The 26209-nt window shown below is 38.8% G+C and overlaps 1 protein-coding gene across 2 annotated transcripts in view; it reads left to right on the top strand.

Annotated features, from left to right (window-relative positions):
• Positions 1-1264: 1264 nt before the first annotated feature.
• Positions 1265-26209, top strand: part of LOC130215189 (gamma-aminobutyric acid receptor subunit beta-2) — a 157531-nt gene continuing 132586 nt past the window's right edge. For both annotated transcript variants that reach the window (XM_056447100.1, XM_056447099.1), the window contains exons 1-3: positions 1265-1387; positions 1500-1591; positions 2089-2156. In XM_056447100.1, the coding sequence (XP_056303075.1) occupies positions 1305-1387; positions 1500-1591; positions 2089-2156 (243 nt within the window). In that variant the 5' untranslated portion in view covers positions 1265-1304. The remainder of the gene's footprint in view (positions 1388-1499; positions 1592-2088; positions 2157-26209) is intronic.

Raw genomic sequence — 26209 nt, 5'->3', positions numbered from 1 at the left:
GCTGAAGTCAGAATTATTAGCCACCCTTTGAGTTTTTTTTTCTTTTTTAAATATTTCCCAAATGATGTTTAACAGAGCAAGGAATTTTTCACAGTATTTCTGATAATATTTTTTATTCTAGAGAAAGTCTTATTTGTTTTTTTTTTCAGCTAGAATAAAAGCAGTTTTTAATTTTTTATGAACCATTTTAAGGTCAAAATATTAGCCTCTTTAAGCTATTTAAACTGTTATACAATAACTTGCTTAATTACCCTAACTTACCCAGTTAACCTAATTAACCTAGTAAAGCCTTTAAATGTCACTTTAAGATGAATACTAGTATCTTGAAAAATATCTAGTAAAATATTATGTACTGTCATCATGGCAAAGATAAAATAAATCAGTTATTAGAAATTAGTTATTATAAATATTATGTTTAGAAATGTGGTGAAAAAAATCCTCTCTCCGTTAAACATTAATTTTGGGGGGAGGGGGGGGGGGGGGGGGGTTAAAAATTCACGGGGCAAAAAATTCTTTTATATATATATATATATATATATATATATATATATATATATATATATATATATATATATATATATATATATATATATATATATAAATGCCACATATTTTTGTTGATTAATATACGCTTTTTATTTCAAAGGATTATGTGTACATGCATTAATATTTTACTTATTTATTCAAATATGGCACAAACTTTTTAAGACTGCTTAATAGGTGAATATGTAATTCACTTGTCCTCACTTAATCTACAGATGAATGTCGTGAATCTTATGACTGTATAAATACACTGCACAGTCTATTTATTTAGCCGCTGAGGTCCCTGCACTTCACACACACTGTAAGGGGGTTGCTTTGGATTCCCCTTGACGTATTGGGGTGGTGATGCTCTGAAGGATCCAGCTCATCAACACCTCCAAAACCACGTTAACAACCATGTAAAGTTCATATTTAAATATTTTAATGATTAAAAAAAGATTCCCGTTTTACATCAAGACAGATGTGTGCCTCATGTCAAATTTGAAGGAAGAAACACACAAAAAGCTCACTTTACAAAACAGTGCTGCTTTTTTTTTCCTGATTCATACACGCTCTAGTTGTCATCACTTTGATGTTTTCGTTGTTTTCCCTTTAATATCCCCCTGTATCTGATCGGAAAGTGCTCCTCGAACACCATCAGCACCATACCGCTTCTGGATGCTGCGCTGGAGTATGTACGCATGCGCACCACAGAGGAATTACTGCACAGCGCACTCTAAGTTGGATCTTCTCTGTCTTCACGGAAACCAACATATAAAAGTATGGCGATCTTCAGAATAAGACAAAAGAGCTTCGCGCGCGTCTGGACGTTTCCCGTGATAGTGGCCGTGGTGTGTGCGCAAAGGTAAGCTCTCCTCACACTTCATATGGCTGTCTGTACTCCACACACACACACACAAGTACACCGCTCTTTAAGGAGACGTCTCTAACGGTGTGTGTTTTCCCCTTCTTCGCAGTGTCAATGATCCAAGCAATATGTCTCTCGTAAAAGAAACTGTTGATAGACTATTGAAAGGATATGACATTCGCTTGAGGCCAGATTTTGGAGGTAACGCACGTTTTTAATTAGGTCTGTCACGTCAGCCTTTTAACATCAGCCCCTCAACTTTGATATAGTGGAAAGCGTACGCGCGTCAACATGGAAGACGCGCGCGATGGTACCGCAAATATACCTCAGGCTCGGAGATGAGACTTGGGTTCACTTGTTTTCATCTTACGCGATCTCCCACCAGCCAAAGTTGACGAATGGATGCATGACACCAGTTTGAACATCTGCACGTTCATGGCAGCTTCGAGTGGCTCTTGTCATTTGGCAAAATTAATCATTAATAGTATCGCCGGTGACGCTTACCACGATGGCAGCTAATAAATTCGGTCACAATGAAAACCGTGTGTTTACACGATCTTTTGGCTTACTTTTTTGCTACCTCCTGGATGTTATCAGGCTGACGTTGAGTGAAGAATGCGTCTCACATGTTCAAATATTATGCTAAACACAATTAATTAGCTCTAATGTCTCTGCAATTGTTTGGTTTGGTTCTTTAGGTCCTCCGGTGGGAGTGGGGATGAATATAGACATAGCCAGTATAGACATGGTATCAGAAGTAAATATGGTAAGTCTGCTATCACGCAGAGCTCCTTTTAACCCCATTTCCTCTCACTTCTCTATCCCAAGTAATGTTATATAGTTTAAAATCACCTTTCACCAGTTATTAGTGTGCACTTCATATCATTGATATCCGATATACGTTATGGTAAGCATTCTGTAATGTTCATTAGAGCTGTAGCAAATCTTTTTACATCATAAATTACACTCAGTATTCACATGTGGTCACTTGAGGAATGGTCAGGAAGAGCAATTGTGGTTTCTATGGCAACATATTTCCCTCTGCATATGAAATGAATGCTTTTTTTGTTGTTGCTGGGATTTCTAAAACAGCAAAACAAGTGGATACCTACACAAATTTATCCATCTTGGTTATTTATACTCTTTTCCATCCATAAGGTTATCTGGTGGGATTTTTTTTTCTTCACTCCCTTAGATACAAGAGCATCCCCTAGTGATGGTTTTGAAATACAACATGGAGTTTTGTGTTTTGAGGTCTGGTCAAGTGAGGTGATTTTCATAACAATGCCTCGAAATTGCTTGTATTTTGGGTGGTTTATACTACTAGACACATTTTGAGAGCATTTTTGTCTTATTGTTCTTGAAATAGCTCATTTTAAGTGCACATATTGGTACTGTGCAGGCACAGAATACTGGATTTGAGATGAAGCACTCGTGTTTGTCTTTGGGATCCCACCGCACAGTAATTATTAATGTTTTCAGCAACATTGCATACTGTCAAGACATCCCCAGGACAAAACAATGATTGCAATTACGCTGTTTATGTCTAAGTTTGTGCGTTTCTGAGTGAATGCATTTGTGTGTGCCCGTGTCCGCGAGCTTAAATGATGTCATCACAAGGCCAAGAAAGCGCAAATACACAGATCACTGCTCTGAGCCCTCACATTTTTTTTTCTTTCCTGGCTGGGATGTAGCATGCATTCATCTGGATTAAACATTCTTATGCACTGGATAAATAGCTAGAGTGAGTGTCCAAATCACCATGAACCTTGATGTCATGCAGCTCCCTCTGGCAATGGGGAATATTTGGTTTTGGCACTTGAAGCAACGCATCATAATGGGAGATGAGGAGCAGGCCAGGCTTTCCTCTTTGAATAAACAATGACAAATTCAGTCCCACACATCCATCATGAATGAGCGATAACAATCTTTCGCTGTTTTTGTTTTTGAGAATTTTTTTTTTGTTCTTTGACTATCCCTTCTTATCCGTGAAGCCCGGCTTGATGTAATCTCCGCCTCTCCTGTATGCTGTAAACAGTTTCAACCCACTAAAATGCAATTGGTGCCTTGATCAAACTGCTTTTACAACCTGCGGTGATGAGGTAATTGCACTTGACTGCTTTGAATTTAAATACTGATGAAACTCATAAAGCCTATGAAATGTTGTAGAAATTATTCAGAAACATGATGGAAACATTTACACGGTTTGATTATTTTCTTCGTCTTCTTCTTCTTTTGTAGATCATAAAACAAGGCATTAATGTTTATTACATTGCAGGCTCATTATCATCCCTGACAGAATAATGAGCAGTGCTGTTATGATGTTTTTCCCCGTTCTCTGTTTATCTGTGTTGCAGGAGGATAGTGGCTGTGTGATTCTCTAGAAGGTGCATTTATGATATTGTACACATTCATTCTTGATCTCTGATCTTTACATCCTTCCGGATGTCACACATTGAAGCAAGTTATGTGTCAGAGGCATTACTATACTATTTACACATTCAAACCGCTCATTCACTATTCACAACAATGAAAGATGCATGCGAGTGTAAATAAGAGAATTCAGACATAGCTATAGATGAATTGACGGTTTGGGCTGCACGGTGGCGCAGTGGGTAGCACGTTCACCTCACAGCAAGAAGGTCGCTGGTTCGAGCCTTGGCTGGGTCAGTTGGCGTTTTTGTGTGGAGTTTGCATGTTGCGTGTTGGCGTGGGTTTCCTCCGGGTGCTCCTGTTTCCCCCACAAGTCCAAAGACATGTGGTATAGGTGAATTGGGTAAGCTAAAATTGTCCGTAGTGTGTGTGAATGAGTGTGTATGGATGTTTCCCAGTGATGGGTTGCAGCTGGAAGGGCATCCGTTGCGTAAAACATATGCTTGATAAGTTGGCGGTTCATTCCGCTGTGGCGACCCCAGATTAATAAAGGGACTAATCCGAAAAGAAAATGAATGAATGAATGAATTACCAATTTGTAAACATTTATGATGTGCGTGCAGCGAGGAAAAAAACGGGAGCACTAGCATTTACAGCGAGGTAAGACATCTGATGCGGTACAGTTTGTTGTTTTAGAAATAAGTTATATTGATTAAATATTATACCGTTAAAGTGAGTGGCGTTCATCTGACAGGTCCGTTTGCGATAGCACCCTCTCAACGCATATTGGATAAGACGAAATGGCCAAGCATCCAGCCCCAAATATACAACTATCTCATTAAAACTCAATTTGATTTTACAAGAGGGAAGTTAAAGGCCTACAAGTCTTTGGATGCCAACAATTTTGTTCCGTGTGGTCATGCGCAAGAAATGTTCCATGATTACCAGATTCAAAACTTTGTAGTGGTAAAAACTGAGGTCCATCTAGCCAAAGATAAGGAAAGAAGTGTACAAAGCCTGGGTAATCATCAACAAGCAAAACAACTGCATTCTGACAGCGAACTGCACCTGTACGGCAGGGTATGTGGACTTACATTTATACATTTCATTCTAAGCATTCATTGTCAGCAGTTTAATTCACCATATTTAACTGTTTTTGCTGAAAGCATTGCTGCAATCAACAATGAGTAATGTGTATGATTCAGCATAGCGTAAACTTACTTGATATGAAATCTCCACTTTCCTTCCTAATCTGTAACTGCCTCTCTGGCTATACCACTAACTGTACTGTCTCTCTCTCTCAAAAAAAAAAAAAAAAAAAAAAAAATTCTAATGCTTTTGCTTTTAGACTTTACACACCTGAAACTTGTCTATAGCACTTGTTCACTGCTGCTCTTATAGTTGTGTAAATTGCTTCCTTGTCCTCATTTGTAAGTCGCCTTGGATAAAAGCGTCTGCTAAATGACTAAATGTAAATGTAAATGAAATCAGAACTGCAGAGTCGAGCATTTTTAATTAGCCCGTCACTCCATTCAGCTCCCTCTTAGCCAGAGACCTCTGCGGTTGGCATTAAAAGCAGTGTGGTGTACGGTAATACTTAAATTTTCTATATTTAAAATTTTCTAATTTGGCATACTACAGCACAACACGACATGTTTGCTATTGCAACCGGTCTTTTTTTTGCAACCGGGAGCCCTTGTGACATCATGCGTGATGTAGGTTGGTAATTCCTCTATAGCAGTGTTTCCCAACCCTGTTCCTGGAGGCACACCAACAGTTCATGTTTTGGATGTCTCCCTCATCTGACCCATTAACTTTAGGTTTTGGAGTCTCTTCTAATGCAGAGTTTCCCAACCCTGTTCCTGAAGGCATGCCAGCAGTACACATTTTCATCCTCTCCCTAATCAAACACACCTGAATCAACTTATCAGAACTTTAGAAGAGACTCCAAAACCTGAAGTTAATGGGTCAGATGAGGGAGACATCCAAAACATGAACTGTTGGTGTGCCTTCAGGAACAGGGTTGGGAAACACTGCTCTATAGATATGATGTTGTACTTTTACATCAGGGGTGTCCAAACTCGGTCCTGGAGGGCCGGTGTCCTGCAGATTTTAGCTCCAACTTGCCTCAACACACCTGCACGGATGTTTCTGGAAAGACTAGTAAGTGCTTGATTAGCTAGCCCAGGTGTGTCTAATTGGGGTTGGAACTAAACTTTGCAGGACACCGGCCCTCCAGGACCGAGCTTGGACATGCCTGTTTTACATCAATGCAGTCACACTGCATAGTTCATACTGAAATGGATTTCAAAAAGTTACATTAGCTTTTCTGATTGGATTTCAAACTACATATTGGTGGGTTTTATAACAATCAGATGTCCTATCACAGTTACAAGTTGCACAGAAAAGGACATATTGGAACGTTTAGATGGTTTGATTTGAGCACCATAATCTTCAGCTAATTCCCTTTTGAATCATTGACTATAAATGACTCGACTCTCAGAACTGTGTGAAGCATAGTTTGGAAATGCACCCGTCCATCTTGTAGATGTTATTAGCAGAGCAAACATTTGCTTGAAATAAAGTTACCCCCCTTTTTCCATTCAGACCTCTCAGGACTGGGCTCCATTGCATTATTAAATTATATATGAACTTATATGTGGCCTGCTCGGAATTACCCCGCTGGAGCTGTGCCGAAGCAAAAAGCCTTTGTGCCTTTCAACTTATAGCTTTATATTGCATCTGACTCATTCAATTCTGTCCACGTACGTGGTCACATCACCAAAGGTCCTCTGCATCACCCGCAGTAGGTGTTAGATGGTATAGTAGGTCTGCCTGGAGAGCAGAGCAAAGGCCAGACGTGACCGCAGGCGATATGACTCGCCGACATAGACTTGCAAAAGCTTCATGACATTAACAACCTGCCATTTTCTTGAAGGCAGTCAGGGGTGTGGTTCTAGGGAAGGTCGCGCTCCTCACAGCGCCTTGGGTGTGTGTGATTCACCAAAGGACAGATGAATTCAAACAAAGAGGTGAAAGTGAAACCGAGTGCTAATGAATGGTCTTGCCGCTTCTAGGCTCAATTGCGTTTTTTGATCTTAGGTGCAGATTGATGCTTGCAGTGTGAACATGCATTCTTTGCTTTCTTTCGGCCTTCTTTCAGTCTTCGGTCTGCAGTTCTGTTTTTGTACCATGACCTTGACCTATAGGGGAGAAAAATCAGAAGTGAGATCTCAGTTATTTTCTTTATACTAGTAGTTTCCATTACTGTTCCTTGAGGCACATCAACAGTACATATTTTGCAGCAATCGTGGATTTTTGGTAACATGAAGCAGCTCGACTTTAATCCCTCTTTTGTATAGTATTATAGAAATAGGATACATAATGGATACAAAGGGCAGGATTTAACAAGATGATTAGACATTAAAAAAGCGAGCGATTGATTGTACTGAGATGTCATGTTTTGATCAGGCATGTAAATGGAAATCTATGAGCCGAAAAGTGCATTTTGACCAAGGCTTAAAGCTAGAGCTTGTTCAGTGTGACCATCAGGTTCTTGATCACCTCCATCACTAAGATCCTTCTCCTCCGATCCCTCAGTCCCGCTATAAAAAGAGTCCTGGTGGATCCAAACATCTTCCTATGTTCTTTAGAAATAATGGAGGCCACTCAATGATGCAGAAATTCTTCTGTACCCTTCCTCAGATTTGTCAATAAAATCCTGTCCTAGAGGTCTACAGTCAATTCCTTGACCTTTATGGCTTGGTTTGTGCACTTACATGCACTCCTAACAGTGGGATCCTATATAGACAGGTGTGTGTATATCCAAATCATGTCAAATCAACTGAATTTACCACATGTGGACTCCAATCAACTTGTAGAGCCATCTCAAGCATGATCAGTGAAAACAGGATGCACCTGAGCTCACTTTTGAGTGTCATTTGGAGTGTCATACTTAAGCACATGTGAATATTTGCTTGCCATATACCTCATTTGCAAGTCACTAAATATAAATGTAAATGGCAGCTGCAACCAATAGCAAACCAAAGCAATCCAGTTATTCAGTAACGCTGGGGTCAAACTAGAGTTTGTGCGTGTGAAATTTTGTAGTATGGCACTGCGAAAAGGGGCAAGATTAAACAAGATGATTAGACATTAAAAAAAGCGAGCGATTGGTCCATGTTTTAAATTTCTGTCCAGAGAGGTCATGTTTTGATCCTCGATCGGTCTCACGCAGTCAAGTGATGTGATTTTGCCGGTCAGAGTTCACCAAGCTTGAACTTTGCACCGCAGTAACCTGCGAAACTTGACGCATGACCTTGCGTTTCCGGTCGGACGCATTCGCCTGCGAATGAATGGAAATCTATGGGGAGAAAACTCCAGTGTGACCGCAGCTTTATTCTCACGTAATCATGAGATGCAATTTCACCAAGCTTTAACTTTCCAATGCAGCGAACTGCGAAACTTGCCGCACGACTTTGTGTTTCCGGTCTGACGCATTCACGCGCATATGAATAGAAGTCTATGGGAAGAAAAGTGCAGTTTGATCGCAGCTTTAGTTCCCCATGGGACACAATGAAGTCTCGCTTTCAAGACAAACTGATTTCATGTGTTTGGAGGTTAAGTACTATAAATGATCATCGATTTTAAAAACCTAAACCATAATCACTTTGTTTCTGTATTGCAAGTATGAGAGCTTTTATATTGGAGATGCCACTGCCACCAGTAGCAAACCAAAGCAATCAAATGATACAAGTCTCACTACATTTGCTATTATTTTATGACCCAGATACAGTAAATGTCATAATAAAGAAAGAACTATCACAATCGTTTTTTATGCTGGATAAAATGATTCTATCCGAGAAGTTAATTACAGATAACGCATTGCAGCAATAGAGTTTTCTCTATTCAATAGAGGAATATACAGGGTTCATATGAGTGCTGGAAATCCTGGAAAATGCTTGATTTTTAAAATAGTGTTTTTTTAAGGTTGGAAAAGTGCTTGGATTTTGGACACAGTGCTTGAACCTGAATTGAATTTGAAATTGCAAGGCTCGAAATTGCGACCGTTTTGGTTGTATATGTGCCCGAAATTTTATCTATGCGAGTTCAAAATATATTTGGGAGCATTTGTGCGAGTGCATAAAATTATTGCTGTGCGACCAGTTTTCATTGCAAAATGTTTACCACATGCACAGATTTCGAAAACATTCACGAAAAATGCATATTTGCACCTAAAAACACCAAACGCAGCGCTCAGGAATGGTTTAAAACCAGCCTGATCTCACGAGAAAACGTAAGTATTTTACGTTTTGACAGTTTAGTGGCTAATTCGTACGAGTTCAGTCGTACGAAATTGTACGATTTTAAAAAGGAGGCGTGGCACCTAACCCCACCCCTAAACCCAACCGTCATTGGCGGATGAGCAAATCATACTAAATTGTACGAATTAGATCGTACGAATTTGTACGAATTAGCCACTAAATCAAAAAGTTACGAATTGCCGTGAGATTGTGTTGTTTAAAACAGATAAAATGTCAGCTTGCTGCTGTAAACAAAGCCCGCAATGCCTACCCCATCTTAAAGCTCCTCTGATTAGCCCACTGCTCTTGAACTAAACGCAGATGAATTGGTTAATATCAGCTGTCAATCACTCGGTTCAGATGACAGGGAGCTGCTAAAATGTAAAGGTCTGGATACGAGAGAATGAAAATTACACAGACACATTTTGTTTTAGAAACCACCTAAAGTCACAAATAATGGCACATGTGGTGAATGTTAATCCACCCTTTACACTTTTCGAAGAGTGGATAAAAGACATCCGGTGGGTTAAAGTCCGCTATGAAAATTTTTAAAGCCATTCACTGAAGTCTGTGAATAAATGCCAATAAATCTATGCTCCAAAGTATTCAACAATTTAAGTTGAAATGTCTTATTGTGTTATTTTTTTAAACAGCACAATGGATTTAAATGTAAAAAAATCACATAGAGCATATATAAACATAATTTACAGTGGTTGTTACAGTGGTTGCTTGAAAAGTGCTGGAATTTGAAGTTGGAAAATGTGTAAGAACCCCGAATATACGTTTTCATCAGTGACCCACCCCCACCCCCTGTTATTTTTTTAAAATTACATAATGGAAGCAATAGATTTAAGTACTTATAGAAGGTAAAACATTGAATGTGCATCATAAGTCAATAAAGATTCTCAGAACAGGTTGATGGCATAATAATCACACAGCATAAAAATAAGATATTCAGGAAACCAAGATGCTGAGAGCTTAGCATGAGTGTTGGAGGATCCTGGAAACCATCCCAATCGTTTTAAGTCTAAATTAAAAGGGGGTAAAAAAAAAGGGAACACATTAATCCTCCAATTCTGAAATGTTCATCTTTTCGTGTAGGAATGCTGATAATAGTGTGCTAGATTGATGATATAATGTGCCACAAATCCTGTGACATGCCATTTTGGTGACCTCTGCCTGCTCTGATTGAAAATCACGATAATTTGCGAGCATGAAATGGGCGATGTTTTAGGATGAGTGGCGTATCTGTTCTTGCTGAAGCATGAACTGGTTTTCCGTGTGTGTTGTTGACCCAGCTGGACTGCGCTGTTTCAATACTCTTGAGATAAGGAGCACGTTTGCCTCTCAAACATGTAAACTGGGAGACACGCCATATGATTTTTGCATTTTTTAAATTTGTAATTAGATTAGCATAACTGTTTACAGATGATAGAGCTGCATTGTTCCGATAAAAATAAAATTAGATGCATTTTTCAAGCACTGATGGAAAGAGCTTTCATTTTTCAGGTCTTCTCACGGTCATGTGCTAAACTTGACTTTTGGTAATTAGTTGTGGGTGGTTTATAGAATGCGAATTTCTTTTAATTCATATTATTTGTATCTTATTTATGTGAAGACTAAGGAATTCAAAGGCTTTAAATTAACCCGAATCTGCAAAGCACATTGGGTTTGTTAAAAAAAACACACACACACAAAAATTTGTTGTAAATAAGACTACTTTTCATCTTTCAAACACAAGCAAAGATTCAAATATGAAGCGCCACCCTGAAAATTTATTTTCATTTGAGCGTTTTTCACAAATTTATTTCTGTTCACTTTAGTTTAAAAAAGAAGCTATTCATCACCATAAGTAAAGTTATTGATAAAACTTATAAGCCTTAAAAAATGCTAATTAAAAAAAAAAATATTCAGACAGAACTCTTATACTGTCAAATATACACTACCTGACAAAAGTCTTGTCCCTTACCCAAGTTTTAGGAACAACAAATAATAACTTGACTTCTATTTGATCAAAAGTGGCTTATATGAAAGGCAAAGGCCTCTAGATTATGCTTATTTTACCAAAATAAAATACGACCATGGCTTGATTTTTAATTATTCAATTAGGACAGTAAGGTCTGACTTTGATAAGACAAAAGTCTTGTCACTTAACAGTAATAATGTCCAGTATAGAATATAAAGTCATGCTGCAGTGGAAAAAGAATGAATATTGTGTATAACTCCATGAGCTTGGAGGACTGCATCCATACACCTCTGCAATGACTCAAATAACTTATTAATAAACTCATCTGGAATAGCAGGACTCGCAGAGTTCATCAAGATTCTTTGGATTCATCTTCAATGCCTCTTCCTTTATCTTACCCCAGACATGCTTAATAATGTTCATGTCTGATAACTGGGCTGGCCAATCCTGGAGCACCTTGACTTTCTTTGCTTTCAGGAACTTTGATGTGGAGGCTGAAGTATGAGAAGGAGCGCTATCCTGCTGAAGAATTTGCCCTCTCCCGTGGTTTGTAATGTAGCGGGCAGCACAAATGTCTTGATACCTCAGGCTGTTGATGTTGCCATCCACTCTGCAGATCTCTCGTACGCCTCCATACTGAATGTAACCACAAACCATGATTTTTTTCTTTACCAAACTTGACTGATTTCTGTGAGAATCTTGGGTGCATGCGGGTTCCAGTAGGTCTTCTGCAGTATTTGTGATGATTGGGATGCAGTTCAACTGATGATTCATTGGAAAAATCGACCTTTTGCCACTTTTCCAATTAACCAACGAGAAGTCAAGTTATTATTTGTTGCCTTTACAACTGGGATTGACGACAAGACTTGTCAGGTAGTGTTTATGATATGATTGCTGACAAACAGAAGACAAACAGATTTAATGTGTTTGGAATGACATGAGGTTAAGCACTATAAACGATCACTGGTTTTACACAGAGCTAAACCATAACCACTGTGATTCTCTCCCGAAAGCATGCACGTTTTTATACCGGAGATGAAACTGTAGTAGTTTCAAGCAAGTGTTTGACAGCTGCAGATGGTTTTTCTGCCCTGTGCAACCCACACGGGTTACAACATCCCTTATTACTGCGGGAAAAAGACAGAACGCTAATGAATACAAACAAACCATTTTCAGAATTTATTTTGACAACCCTTTATGCTGCCTTTTGCTCCCCCACCCCCCTTTACTGCTGTACTGAAAGCCTATCCTATTATGCAGACTTATTAGATCTCAACGTGGCTGAGACATATTAAAACAAACATTAGATGGATTTAATGTAATGATACTTCAATAGTGCTGTTATTATGGATATTATTGAAAACAGCATCACCCAGCTGAACATGCACTGTTAGAAACAGCTTACAAACGGACAAAGCAAAACTAAGCCAGGTGTACAGTATTTGAGATGCCAAGAGTAGAGGTAAAAATGCATTGATCTGCTGGATGATCTAGATAGCTCGTTTCCAACAAGGCTTATTCTGAAAAAGTAGCCCTATGTACATTTCTAGAGAGTGCCAAATAGGTCCCAGGAGCTTTTTTTTGTAGTTTTAGTTTTCGCAAATCTGCCAGAGGCCGCTGTGTGCCGTGTCCGTGTGGGTTTCCCCCGGGTTCCCTGGTTTCCTCCCACCATCCAAACGTGTTCTATATTATAGATAAAATAAGCCTACATCTTTTTTTCTAATGTCTTACTCTCAGGAAGTTCACCTTGGCCTCAGCAGCGGGGGAGTTTCAGATCGACCTGAGCTCAGTCTCCCCTCGCCCTGTGAAAAGAGGGAGCCCTGGGCTTGAGGATACCTTGAGCTCAGGGCTCTCTCCCGGGACAGCACGCCAAACAAGCTATGTATAAATCGTGAGCTAAGTGTGAACTCTTGAAATGTTCCTTGAAACCTGTATCTCAAATGAGCCTTTTTTGGAAATAGGTGAATATATACCATAGTGTAAGATCAGTTTTGTTATATACAGTTAAATCGTTTTCTGTACCTCTTTCCAGTCACAGAGCACTTTATTTGGAGTCTTGTTTAAATGAGAGAAGATCCTGTAATTTAGTGTAGTTTGCTACGCGCTGTCAATTATAGTTCTTGGAAAGAAAACCAGAACTGGCAAAAATATGTATTGGCAGATTCCAAAGCCAAGCAAATTGCTGTTGTACATCTCTAATTTGCATTCTTGACGTTTATAATTTTGGAGATTTCCAGAACAGATTTGTGTATTTCGGTTTTGTTTCTTTATTATTTGATTGAGTGATGGATTGCAGATTATTTGTATTATTTTCACATTTTTATCTGTCTCAGCTGGCCCATCTGTAATACATTTAAAAACAGACATATAAGTATACAGAAAATGTAGTGGAGAATACGTATAACAAGACAAGTACCATACAAACAAAGTTACGTCCACTATCGAAGGCAGTGCATACATTATAATAGCACTTATGACATTCAATGCTCTTGATGGCAGATTGAATGCCTATACTTAAGAAAATGTATGATCCATTTCAGGTGTCATCTAACATCTCCTTGGAAATGTAATACCTGATGAAACGGCGCTACATTATTTGAGTGAACACTTTTTTATGATACCAGAGAGGTTTGCTGGCATTGCTTGCCGGTTTCTTGGCCTCACATACACATTTTGAATTGTACTCCTTTAGACAATTATTGATGACTATACAGCGCTGTTCTGTCATAAATCTGTAGGTTAGGGATCAGTTTAAAAGATAAACACTTCAATTCCAATCACCAAAATGGATACTCTTGTCTGGGTTGGGGAAAGAATAAGAGCTCACATTTTATTTTAATGTACATTTCATGCTAATAATAAACTAGTAACAAACTTTTAGCTCAGTAAACTACTAATTAGTTGCTTATTAATAGCAAAGACACAATAAAATACATAAGACATGTCACTTGGTTTTGAATGAGGAACAATGTAATGGCCTATATGGCGAATAAAACCCTGTGTACTAGTACAGGACCCAATAATTGATCTATATAGCCTGATGATTCCAACCCAGGCTCATTTTGAGAGCGTAGTCCCGTGGACGTTTCTGGAGACCGCGAAATACGTCCCGGGAGGTACGTGTTTTTGCAGTTTTTGTTTTCGCGAATCCGCGAGAGGCTGCTGCGCGTGCTTTTTCCCGTGCCGTTCTCGCGTAAACCTGCCAGAGCCCGCTGTCGAACGACCTTCCGCCTGTCTGCCTGGATGACAGAATGATTGACCGTGCGACTGGCCAATCGGCTGACCCACCCTCCTCTGTCCCTAAACCCAACCAACGACGATTCACAAAAGCCGTCCAGAAAAAGAAAAGCCCTCGTCTGATTTTTACCACGTTTTCGGATTTTGACCACTTCATTTTTTTGGATTTTGTTCTTGTTTTCTTACCTGATTTCTGGAACTGCTCTTCACCGGACTCGAACCCAGTCGTCGTCGTCGTGGTCAGCCCTTCTCTGCACCTCGAATCCGCCAAAGTACACGAAGAGCTAACTGGACAAACTGGTTGCAGCGGGAAAGCCCTCCACACGGAGGCGAGCGGCCGGCCGGCCGGCAAGCGCTGAAAGGAACGGCGTCACACCGCCCCGCAGCGTTCGCTTAAAAAAATTAAATGCAGCCGTACGTACCCCCGGCTACGTATTTTGCGGTCTCCAGAAACGTCCGCGGGACTACGTTTTCACAATGAGCCTGGGTTGGATGATTCTCCAGGGAAGGGGCTCGGACCATATGTGTGTTTTTTATGATGATTTTAATCTTCATCATAAACATCAGTCATTAAGTCTATAAAGTTATCCCAGTATTTCTGTGTTATTTGATTGTTTGTAACCAACTGAAAAGGGTAAAGACCAACCCAGCTCATTCTGAAAACGTAGCCCTATATACAGTTCTGGAGATCACCAAGTACATCCCAGGAGGTACATTTTTTGCAGTTTTTGTTTTCGCAAATTCACCAGAAGCCACTGTGTACATATTTTGAGATTTCTCTCACAATAAAATCAGCTCATCTCTCATAAATCATCCCACTTCCTTGAACCTCACCATCAGTGTTTTGAAAAGCAATATAGAAAAAGAAACGCCCGCTGATTTTATCACTTTTCATTCTCACCCTGTTATTTACTTGTTTGTTTTATTTTTTGTCTTTTGTTTTTGTCTTACCTGCTTTCTGGAACCGTTCCTCTGCGTACTCCAACTCCATTATCATGGTCAGCTCATTTCTGCATCCTAAGTCCACCAACGTATGTGGTGAGCCACTGGACAAACTGGTAACAGCGGGAAAGCCGCCTATACAGATGCAAGCCGTCTACTGATAAGCGCGAAAAGGAACGGCATCATACCGCCCAATAGCGTCTATTTTAAAGATGAAATGCAGCCATAAGTACTTCTGGCTACATAATTCGCAATCTCCAGAAATGTATATAGGGCTACGTTTTCAGATTGAGCCTATGTTGGTAAAAACTGAATCTTATTCTTGATCAAACAGATTTGAATGCAGTGTATTAATAAAACATATGTAAATCATGATCATTTATAATTTATGTTGCGTGGGTGTTTGAATCGAGACCCCGGTCTTTTAATGAGTAATTGTGAAGCTATACACCTAATGCATTGATGCAGGCTAAATAAGTAGTGCCAGAAAACACCTTTAGTAATCAAATTAAACATTTGGTCTTGTGTCATCATTATATTTTATAGGAAAGCGTAAATGTTTTTACACACACGATTTAAAAGCAACAAGAATGTACAAGAATGCTTTCTTTGTCATTCCAGATGACTTTATTAATAAGTTATTTGAGTCATTGCAGAGATGTGTGGATGCAGTCGTCATCATACACAATATTAATTCTTTTTCCACTGCACCATGACTTTATATTCTATACTGTACATTAATAAAAATTCTGCCATGAAACTCACGCGCACGCTGATCTAATTTGCTCCTGCGTCATTAAAAACATGGAGCAGGAGATTGGTTGCTGCTACTTCGGCAGCCAGTGAGCTTGCTCCTCATCAGTTTAAAGGCTCCGCATTGTTTTACGCTGTTAAGCTGCAGCACGTTTTCGAAGACCCACCTCCACCCCAGCTCCACCTGTGTTAGATCTGCTACGGGGGTAACATATATCATGTTTGCAGCAGCAGTGGGTTTTTTCTCAGACGACATGTCTGTGTATATACTGGCAGTAGCAGGTCTTGGTACTTGATCTGCCGTAATAATCAAAGCAGCAGCAGCGTAACAGATCTATACTGCCAAGTCTAAATACATCAACATTACCATATAAATAGTGTTTATCATACTAAATCCAGAGTGTTCATGAAATAATTTATGTTAAGTGACAAGACTTTTATCTAAGCAAAGTCAGACCTTACTGTCCTAATTAAAAAATTAAAAATCAAGGCATGATCATATTTTATTTTGGTAAAATAAGCAAAATCGAGACCTTTGTCTTTCTTATAAGCCACTTCTGATACCAAATGATCAACTAGAAGTCAAGTTATTATATGTTGTTCCTAAAACTTGGATAGGTGACAAGATTTATGTCAGGTAGTGTACATGTAAAAAATTATATTATACTATACTATATTAAAATAAGAAATTATTAATCTACGGGTCACATGCATTTCAAACCGTAGGTCATGACCCGTTATGGCCCTACCACAAAGTGAAATGACTTCCCTTAAAGGGACTTTGTTAATAGTCAGGAAGGTAGTAGTTGGGATTAGGTATTGGGTAGGATTGGAAATGTAAAATAAGGTCATACTTTATAAATGCTAATAAAGAGTTAACATCTTAATAATAGTCCAGTAGTAAAGACTGTGAATTGTTACTTAAACTAAAGTGCTACAGAAAAAAGATCCAAATAGCCACTGAGAGGCTAACAAAGTAAACATTATGAACTAGGTGCATTGCTTCCCTGGATTATCCAGTTGCTTAATGTACTCTTATAATGGCTCCCTTCTGTATCCTAATGTATTTTTAATAACGAAGGTAAGAGCGGCGGCTGGATTTTGTGACGGTGTGCTGGTGTTTGTTTTGGTGAGTAGGCGTTACAGTGAGAGAAATAGACTGCTGAAGAGCAAACCAAAGAGAACAGCGGTAAGCAAGGAAATCCAATTCCCACAGAAGAAAGACAAATCTGAGAAACTTGAAGACTTTTATACCAGCTATACAGTTTGATATGTAATTACTTTCTGCTCCTATAAACTCATGTCATGGATTACGGCAGCATTGAACGCTATACTCTGTTCTTGGGAATCTATTATGACATTGTCTTTGTGATGGTCTGTTTGTTTCAGAGTGAATCGGACTTGCCAGTGTTCGTCTTCATAAGCACTATATGTGGGAGACAAACGGTAGAAGCAGATAATAATTTTAATTCTGATTTATAATATTGAAAGTAATTAAATGGGTGAGACTAATATTGTTAACATATTAATGGCCAAAATTGCAGATAATTTACATTGTTAATTACCAGCTGACCACTCACCTCCATATGGAACACTTTTCCGATGTTACCAGTTTGCCCAGTTAGCTCGCCAAGTACGACTTGAGATGCAGAGAGGAGTTGACCACGACAATGGTGTTCGAGTCTGACGACGAATGGTTCCAAAAAGTGGGTAAGACAAAAACGGAAACCAAAAATAAACAAGTAAATAACAGGATGAGACTGTGGTAAAATCTGAAAACGTGGTAAAAATTAGGCGAGGGCTTTTCTTTTTCTGGATTGCTTTTTAAAACTGTCGGTTGGGTTTAAGGAAGTGGGTGGGCGGGTCAATGGGTGCTTTTGAAAACGCTATTGGTTGGGTTTAGGGCAGGAGGAGGGTGGGTCAGTCGATCGGTCAGTCAATCAGTCAACAGCTGCCTCTGATGGAATTACGCAAGAATAGCAAGTGCGGATGGCACTCACAAGAGAGATGTGAGATCTCAAAAAGCATACACAGAGGCCTCTGGTGGATTCACAAAAACAAAAACCACAAAAAGAGTTTCTCCTGGGACATATTTGGAGTTCTTCATAAATGTATATTGCAGTACATTTTCAGAATGAGCCTGGGTTTGAAACGGAGCAAAGAGGTAAAAAAGTACCTGAAATATAAATAACATAAGTGGCATTAGAGAACTTAATTAAATGCATTATTCAGTGAGTGAACATTCTCTTAGTTCGTCCTTTAAATGTTTCGGATTTTCAGCCGAAATTCACATGCTTCCATTATACCAATGAGTACAAGGTCTATAAAAGCCATGTTTTTTCTGCCTTTGTGCTTTGATATGTGGTTTATTTCATCCACTTTGATCAAGTATTATAACTGCAATGAAGCTCTCCTCCATAGCAGCTCTGAAACTCTTTCAGAATTTTAGCTAATGAACCAACTGCTGGTTTTGTTTTATTTAAGAGACCATGACAGCCTCAAATATGTCAAATAATACATTTCCAGTGGATCACTTAGTTCAGACATGCTTATAGACCTGTATGTGGGTAATTTACAACCCCTAATCTAAAAAAGCTGGGACAGTATGGAAAATGCAAATAAAAAGAGAGTAGTGATTTTCAAATTTACTTTTATTTGATTGCAGACAATATGAACACAAAATATTTCATATTTTGTCTAGTCAACTTCATTTCATTTGTAAATATACATAATTTCCTGTTATTCAGACCTGCAGCACATTCCAAAACAGTTGAGACAGGAGCAATGTAGGCTTTGTAATCAGGTAAATTGGTTAAATAATGATGTGATTTGAAACAGGTGATGTCAACAGGTGATTGTAATTATCATTTGTAGTATCCAAGAAAGGTCTAGTCCTTTAGGAGCAAAGATGAGCCGAGGATCGCCAGTTTGCCAACAAATACATGAGAAAATATTGAAATGTTCTAAAACAATGTTCCTCATAAAAAGATAGGATGACATTTGGATATTTCACCTTCAAAAGTGCATAACATAATATATTCAAGGAATCTGGGGGAATTTCAGTGCGTTAAGGACAAGGACGCAAGCCTAAGCTGAACAACCGTGATCTCTGATCCCTCAGACGGCACCTCATCAAGAATCCTCATTCATCTATATAGGAAACCACCACATGGGCTCAGGACTACTTTGGCAAACCTTTGACAAAGTACCACAATAAGAAGTTACATCCACAAATGCCAGTAAAAACTGTACTGTGCCAAAAACAAGGCCCTATGTTAACAGTGTCCAGAAGCGCCTTCAGCTTCTATGAGGCATCTTGGATGGACCATCACACAGTGGAAACATGCACTATGGTCCGATGAATCAGTATTTCAGGTATTTTTTGGGAGAAATAGACGCTGTGTGCTTCGGACCAAAGAAGAAAAAAGATCATCCTGTTAACAGCAACAAGTCCAAAAAATAGGATCTGTCATGGTATGGGGTTGTGTCTGTGCCCAAATTTAGAAATCACTACTTTCTTTTTTATGTCTTCCATACTGTCCCAACTTTTTCTGATTTGGGGTTGTACTTAACTCCCTTTAGAGCTGTTTGGCATTAAAAACACGATACCAAATAAACACATTTCGTCCATACAGAGAGTGGATCAAAGTGCATCAAATGATCAATACTTAAAAGGGAAAAAAGAAAAATAGAATAAATATATATTTTTTTTATATTAGACACACATCTGATGCTTATATTTGCGCCAGCTTCACATCCACAACTTCACACATTTGGGTTAAATTAGGCTTTGCAGTCTCCGTATTCAGTCCTTTACTTCCATTGTATCTGTTCAGCTGAAGGAACGGAACCAACCCCGTGACGTCAGACACAGCGATTATTCCAAGATGGTGGCACCCTAGGTCTAAAAGCTGTAGTAAAAAATGCCATTTTCTTCTAAATGGTTACATTAATTGAGTTTGTTCAATATATTTTCATTTAAGTGGAATTCAACGTACAAAATAATGTAAACTTAACTGAGTGCTTCATTTCCCCTTTAATTCACTGTAAATGACTTATTGCATGTTGTATCAGTACAATATTACAGCAGCGTATATAGTTTTTCCCTCAGGGCTTGATCAGTTTTTTTAGCTTGCAATGCTTGATGAAAGTATTGATCATATACAAAAGCACTTACATGGTTTTTAATCCTTCCTGTGCATGCACAATTGAACAATGCCATTGTTTAATGAAACAGAGAAGCCGACGTAAAACTCTGCCGCGCAGAAATAATATAAACATTTTACCTGCATGTTTAAAAATCACACTAGGGAACATTTCAAGATTATAATTATCAATTATACCAACTTTCGATGCTTACAGGCATGTATTTATCTGCTGGGTTTAAGAGACGCCTGTCAGGTTAGCAGCTAAAATAGATATATTTGCATAATAATATGATTAACAGGTATAGCATCAGGAAATCCTCCTGTGTGGATTTCAACTGAATAATAACTAAATCACTAAAGGATGGTGCCTAAAAAACATTATCATTCTTTGTATATTTTGGGGAGTTTCCTGCAAATACTGCTGAGAATAAATCAAATGTGAAGTAATATAATTAGTTTGAAGACTGGGGCTGTTACATAAGGTGCGCAAGTTTGGATTTGATTACTAACATGCGAGCTGTCATTACTTCACAGTTCTGGCAGTGAAATGTCAGCTGGTACATGAGTATATGACTGGGACCAGATCAGACTTCTTGCGCTTATGAGGTTTTTATGGTTGCTTGGAAACAAGGTTGATAGAAACAAGTGTCAGAGAGATTAAAAATTCTGTCACATCTTCAGTCGCCATCCACATAGAGCGAAATCATTTGTTAGAGAAGCATTGTGCTAGAATCTTCCTCAATTAAAAAGTGTTTGTCTCAATTACAAGGCGCATACACTAGTGGACCTTGAATCTTTATGTCATTTAAACAACACACGCTCATCGGAAATACATGCTTTAGCTTATATATCTGTGAATCATACTTAAACATACGTTTGACAGCTGTTTCTAGGTCAAATTAATGCAATGCGGCACCTTTGTTCCTTGTCACACTAATTATTTTTACAGGGACATATTCATTCATTCATTGATTTTTCTTCAGCTTAGTCCCTTATTTATCAGGGGTCACCACCGCAGAATGAACCACCAACTATTCCGTATATGTTTTACGCAGCGGATGCCCTTCCAGCCGCAACCCAGTACTGAGAAAACAACCATACACTCTTACATTCACAAGCACTCATACACTACAGCCAATTAAGTTCATCCAATTCACTTACAGTACATGTCTTTGGACTGTGGGGGAAACCAGAGCACCTGGAGGAAACCCACGAAAACACAGGGAGAACATGCTCCACACAGAATTGCCGACTGGCCCAGGCGGGACTCAAACCAGTGACCTTCTTGCTCTGAGGTGACCGTGCCACCCACCAGGGATCAATTCGAAGGCTCGTCTGTCATTAGGGTCTTTTAGGAATCAGTCTCATGCTCTGCACTACTCTATGACCACCACAGCATCTGCTCAGGATACGGCCTGGTCCAGGATTATGGATACCTCTAGAACAGTGGTTCTTACACTTTTTTCACCTCAGAAAAAAAATGTCTCCCCAAGTGCCACCATACTGACCAGTTTTGAAATACAGTAGCCTAGTAGGCCTAAATAACCAGCTACAGCTCGGCACAGTTCAAAAACGAGGCAGCTTTATTCCTATTATTCGGAATATGTATTATTGTTAGCCACTTTAAACAATATAAATAGTTTGAACATTATCTGTACTTGCAGACAAAAAAAAAAAAAACACTTTACCGTTTAAATTAAAATGTGCTTTTAAAAGTTAATTAAAAATGGAATTGTTATTAAAAATTAAAAAGAAAACTGCTGTACTTGTAAAGTATTAATGTATAGTAGCCTATTCATTTCCAGCCCGATCTCACGAGAAAACGTAAGTATTTTACGTTTTGACAGTTTAGTGGCTAATTCGTATGAATTCGTACGATTTTAAAAAGGAGGCGTGGCACCTAACCCCACCCCTAAACCCAACCGTCATTGGCGGATGAGCAAATCGTTCTAAATTGTACAATTAGATCGTACGAATTCGTGCGAATGAGCCACTAAATCAAAAAGTTACGAATTGCCGTGAGATTGTGTTGTCATTTCATCAAAACCTGGAAATGTTGTTTGGACCTGATGAATATAGGGTACATGTCATACATATATATACAAATTTGCATACATTTTAAAATATAATTTGCATGTAGCCTACATATGACATATTTGTATATCTTTGAAATCTAAACAATAACTTGTACTTTAAATATATGATTTGCAATTACCTATTTAAATTAGAAATTAGATCTGCTGCATGTCATTTACAGAAGGCCTACTGTATGTGAGATAGAAAAGCGAGTGATTAAATGCATAAACAGTGCTTGACCAATTCATATGAGCGGTATGGTGCGAGTGAGATCACATCTTAAGGGAACCTTGAAGTTCAAGTATGGCAAAGTTGCTTGAGTCTATGTTCTGTGTCTCGCGCCATTTGAATTACATCCAAATTAATTAGCTTAAATCCGAGGTAACAAACTAAACCGAAAGCTACGCCGCTTTACAAAACAAATAACTTTAAATATCGACTTTATATAACTATGAGCACACATTTTAACACATTTGTTTTCATTATTTTTCACATGATTCAGCATGGGGAAAATCATGAGTTTGCAGTAACTGAAATGCTGATGACGGAATGCACTAAAGTAAACGTTCTAAGCACACCGGTGTAATCGTATGCTTCAGGGAACAGCCAATGCTGTCTGATCACGTAAGTCTCAGTGATATCATACACATCAAAGGGTTAAAAGTGTGTTATTTTTTTATTCAGCGATTCTACCACGTACCACTAGAAGGAAGGCCACGCACCACAGTTTGAGAACTACTGCTCTAGAATTACTCTGTAGTTGGCATCATCACTAATACTATTACTATTACTATTAGTAATGCTATTGGTTCGGTTTAGGGTAGGGTTTAGGTGGGTAGCTATGTTTCCATCCACCTTTTATGCACATTTTGGAATATTGATGAAAAAAAAGCTTAATGGAAACGCTAATATGCACTTACATTTTAAAACTGTGCATAAAAACAAATGAGCAAAAATGAGTAATGAACGTTTTCTCCGATAAGAAAAAAATAGCTAAAGCTATGATGGAAAAACGATGAAAAACTGTGTTTTTTTTTTAAATACTTTATGCAATGTTAGTCTAATTCGCATCTTTGTGAAGTTTACTTATAAGCTAATTTCCAGAGGATCACGTGGTTATGATTGCTAGCGGCTGGATCCGCATTATCTAATTCTCAATGCACCAATCAGACGACTCCTAAGCTAAGCTACTACAAATACCCTGGGTTACGTACCACCGCTATCTTCGTTTTGAAGAATCCCCCATCCACCCCTACTCCTCCTTCTTCCTAGATGGGTGACACGGTGGCCCAGTGCTTAGCACTGCTGCCTCACAGCAAGAACGTCTCTGGTTCCAGGCTTTACCAAACCAGCAGACATTTCTGTGCGGAGTTTGCATTTCTCCCCTTGCTCACGTGGGTTTCCCCAGGGTTCCCTGGTTTCCTCCCACCGTCCAAAAAACATGCAACAAAAGTTAATTGACTAATCCAAACTGGCACCATAGACATGCTCCTAGTAAATGGTTATCTCTCAAAAGCAATCACTGGCTGTTTATTGGTTATTACAGCAGGGGAGTTCTCGAGATCTACCTGAGCTCAAACTCCCCTCTCGCCCTGCAATGGGAGGGAGCCCCGGGCTCGAGGATCTTATGAGCTCAGGGCTCTCTCCCGGGACAGCATGCCAAACAAGCTTATAATTAATCATCAGCTAAATGTCAACTCTTGAAAGAAGGAAAAATAGCCAGTGTGTCATTAGGCAATCCGTACAGCAATAGCTGCCTTCTTGTGGATGTGTACAAGAAGCACATGTATCTGAAACTCATAATAAAACATACCCTATGTAACTTATTTTAGATTCACAAAACTGTACACAGCACCCTCTAGAGGATTTGTCATCTGAACTGCACAATTAAACCTACCCAGAGCAATGTATTTTATGTTTCATGTATCATTTAAAAGATAAAGATGTTTTATGGAAGTTTTGCACCAAAAATATCATCATATGTAATTCCTACTAGAAGGAACCTAATTTGTAATACTTTTATTTTTCAGCATGATAATGATCCCAAACACACTGCTAATGTAATGAGGTGAAGTTTATTTATAAACTAGTTTCGAGAGGATCACATGCTTATGATTGTACACGACATTCATTCAATAGTATCTGGATGCAGCCTTTATGATGCAAGCTGAGATTGCATCACTCAGAGATGCAATGTCAGACACAATGCAGACAATGGAGCTAATGACGTCACTGTGAGGGATAGGGTTAGGGTTGGGGTTGAAGAGAGCATTAAAAAGCATTGGATGCAGCTCAGATTGTATCTGCACCAGGTCTGCAGCCAGACCCCTCTCCATTCATTAGCTAACACATGATTTACCAATCAGACGATTCCAAACTCATTATAAATAACCAGAGTTTCTTACTTCAGTATCTTTGATTTGAAGAATCCCCCCTCCCACCCTACTTGCCCTCCTTTCTAAATTGGGTGACACGGCAGCCCAGTGACTAGCACTGTTGCTGCACAGCAAGATTGTCACAGGTTAAAGTTCTTACTGGGCCAGTCAAAATTTCTGTGTGAAGTTCACCCCATGCTCCCGTGAGATTCCCCCGTGAGATTTCCTCCCACAGTCCAAAAAAACTCGCAACCCAAGTAAACTGAACACATCAAATTGGCATCATAGTCAAGCTCTTAGTAAGTCTCATATCTGTCTTCAGCCATCCCTATATCTGTCATTAGCCAGAAATAAGACGGGGGAGTTTGACATTGAGATCTACCTGAGCTCAAACTCCCCTCTCGCCCTGCTAATAAGAGGGAGCCCAGGGCTCAAGGATCTTATAAGCTCAAGGCTCTTTCCCAGGGCAGCATGCCAAACAAGCTTATTACCAATCATCAGCTAAGTGTGAACTCTTGAGAGAAAAACAGCTGATGAAACAGTCATGAAATGGCCTCCACAGAGTCCAGACCTAAACATTATATAGAGTAAACATAGGCAATATTATACTGTAGGCAGTATAAGATTGAGAAAAATAATAATAGAACATGCTAAATCTAAGGAAGAACTGCTAAATGATGCACATAATTTCAGAAAAGACTCAACAAAATTGTTCAAGCTATTGCTTGGTGTTAAAGAAGTTACATTAAACACAGTATCTTGATTCCAAAAGTAAGTTTGTTCTGAAAATGATGTACATATTTCCCATATTTTCAGTTTGTTTATTAAAGATATTGCTCAACCAAAGGTAATGGTCTTGCACTTGCTCTCTTCAATGTCAATTTAATATGAAGTAGATTTATATCTTTTACATGTGCTGATCTTCTAACATCTTCTAACACGAATACTGTAGCATCAGTATAGACTCTATGTTTTCCATCTCCTTGTGTTTTTCCCCCTCAGTGTTTTATTCAAATGTTTGAATTTAGACAGGCATTCTCAACAAACAGGAGCCAGGGGAATGGAGAGACTCTGTTTGCTGAGACAGCAGACTGGAGATATATGGGACATTGTCCAGAATTAAATATGCTCCTCTACTGAAACACAAGAGGAGGGCTCTTCTACAGACAGATCTGCTGAAACATTGCCTCTGTGTCTTTTCACCGCTGTCTTAGAAAAGCTTGTTCTATCACAGGGGCAAGGCAACATGTCAGAGAGTCCCCCATCTCAGGTAGGCAACTAGTTTTCAATCACACAACACAAAAGTTCACTCTCCAAATTGAGCCGTGAGTCCTGAAAAGAGTGGAGGTTTTAGATGTAACTTTTATTTATAAAATGTGAACCTGAAAAAATAAAAATAACCTATACATGGCCTATTTTCCTTGCCCCTGGCTTATTTAAAAATGGAGATCACATGGGAACTATGCATGTTTATATAGTTTTTTCTGTTTTTTCATGTTTATATATATTATTCTGTTTAACGGAGAGAAGACTTTTTCATTACATTTCAAAACATAATAGTTCTAATAACTCATTTCTAATAACTGATTTATTTTATCTTTGTCATGATGACAGTAAATATTTTACTAGATCTTTTTCAAGACACT

This window comes from Danio aesculapii, chromosome 21 (genome assembly GCF_903798145.1).
Source record: "Danio aesculapii chromosome 21, fDanAes4.1, whole genome shotgun sequence".
Classification (NCBI taxonomy): domain Eukaryota; kingdom Metazoa; phylum Chordata; class Actinopteri; order Cypriniformes; family Danionidae; genus Danio; species Danio aesculapii.
The sequence above is the reverse complement of the archived record's forward strand: the minus strand, read 5'-3'. Positions and strand labels throughout refer to the sequence as shown.